The 547-nt window shown below is 47.7% G+C and overlaps 1 protein-coding gene across 1 annotated transcript in view; it reads left to right on the top strand.

Moving 5' to 3' along the window:
• Positions 1-355: 355 nt before the first annotated feature.
• LOC122249157 (uncharacterized) overlaps positions 356-547 on the top strand; it is a 5,253-nt gene continuing 5,061 nt past the window's right edge. Inside the window, exon 1 of the mRNA XM_043009795.2 lies at positions 356-414. Within this exon, the coding sequence (XP_042865729.2) occupies positions 409-414 (6 nt within the window). The 5' untranslated portion in view covers positions 356-408. The remainder of the gene's footprint in view (positions 415-547) is intronic.

Here is a 547-nt window from a genome sequence, read left to right as displayed (position 1 = left end):
GAGAGAGAGAGAGAGAGAGAGAGAGAGAGAGAGATAAACAGTGTTTAGATAGGCAAACTGGGGGAAAGATAGATAGAAGAGAGAGAAAGACAGAGAGAGAGCAAAAAAGAGATAGATAGATAAACAGATAGAACGAGAGATAAAATGCAATTCATCGCTAAAAAGACCATTCGGACTGCTAGCAAAAAAAGGACCGCATTGCTAAATATAGGTTGCTTGCGAAGGATACCTGCGCATCATGTGGAGGGCAAAGGTGGAAGGCGTGCGTGGGGAGAAGGGGGGAGGGGGGGAGGGAAGGAGTCTGAAGGGGGGGGGTAATGGAAGGGAGGGGGGGTTCACCGGCTCTAGTATATAAGAGAGGTTGTTGGCTCACACATACACATAGCGTGCTGTCCTTGTGGATCAACCATGAAGGTGAGTCCTGGACTTTAGGAACCGTAGTAGCGTTGAAGTCATAGTAATTTTTGGACCGGCTGTCGTGTGTTCTTGACTTCAGGTTGGCTCGTGGAAATTTAAGGGAGCGAGGATGTGAATACGTTCGTAGTTC

Source organism: Penaeus japonicus, unplaced genomic scaffold, assembly GCF_977035675.1.
Source record: "Penaeus japonicus unplaced genomic scaffold, GWHDUDI00000001_assembly GWHDUDI00000038, whole genome shotgun sequence".
In the NCBI taxonomy this organism is placed as follows: Eukaryota; Metazoa; Arthropoda; class Malacostraca; order Decapoda; family Penaeidae; genus Penaeus; species Penaeus japonicus.
The sequence above is the reverse complement of the archived record's forward strand: the minus strand, read 5'-3'. Positions and strand labels throughout refer to the sequence as shown.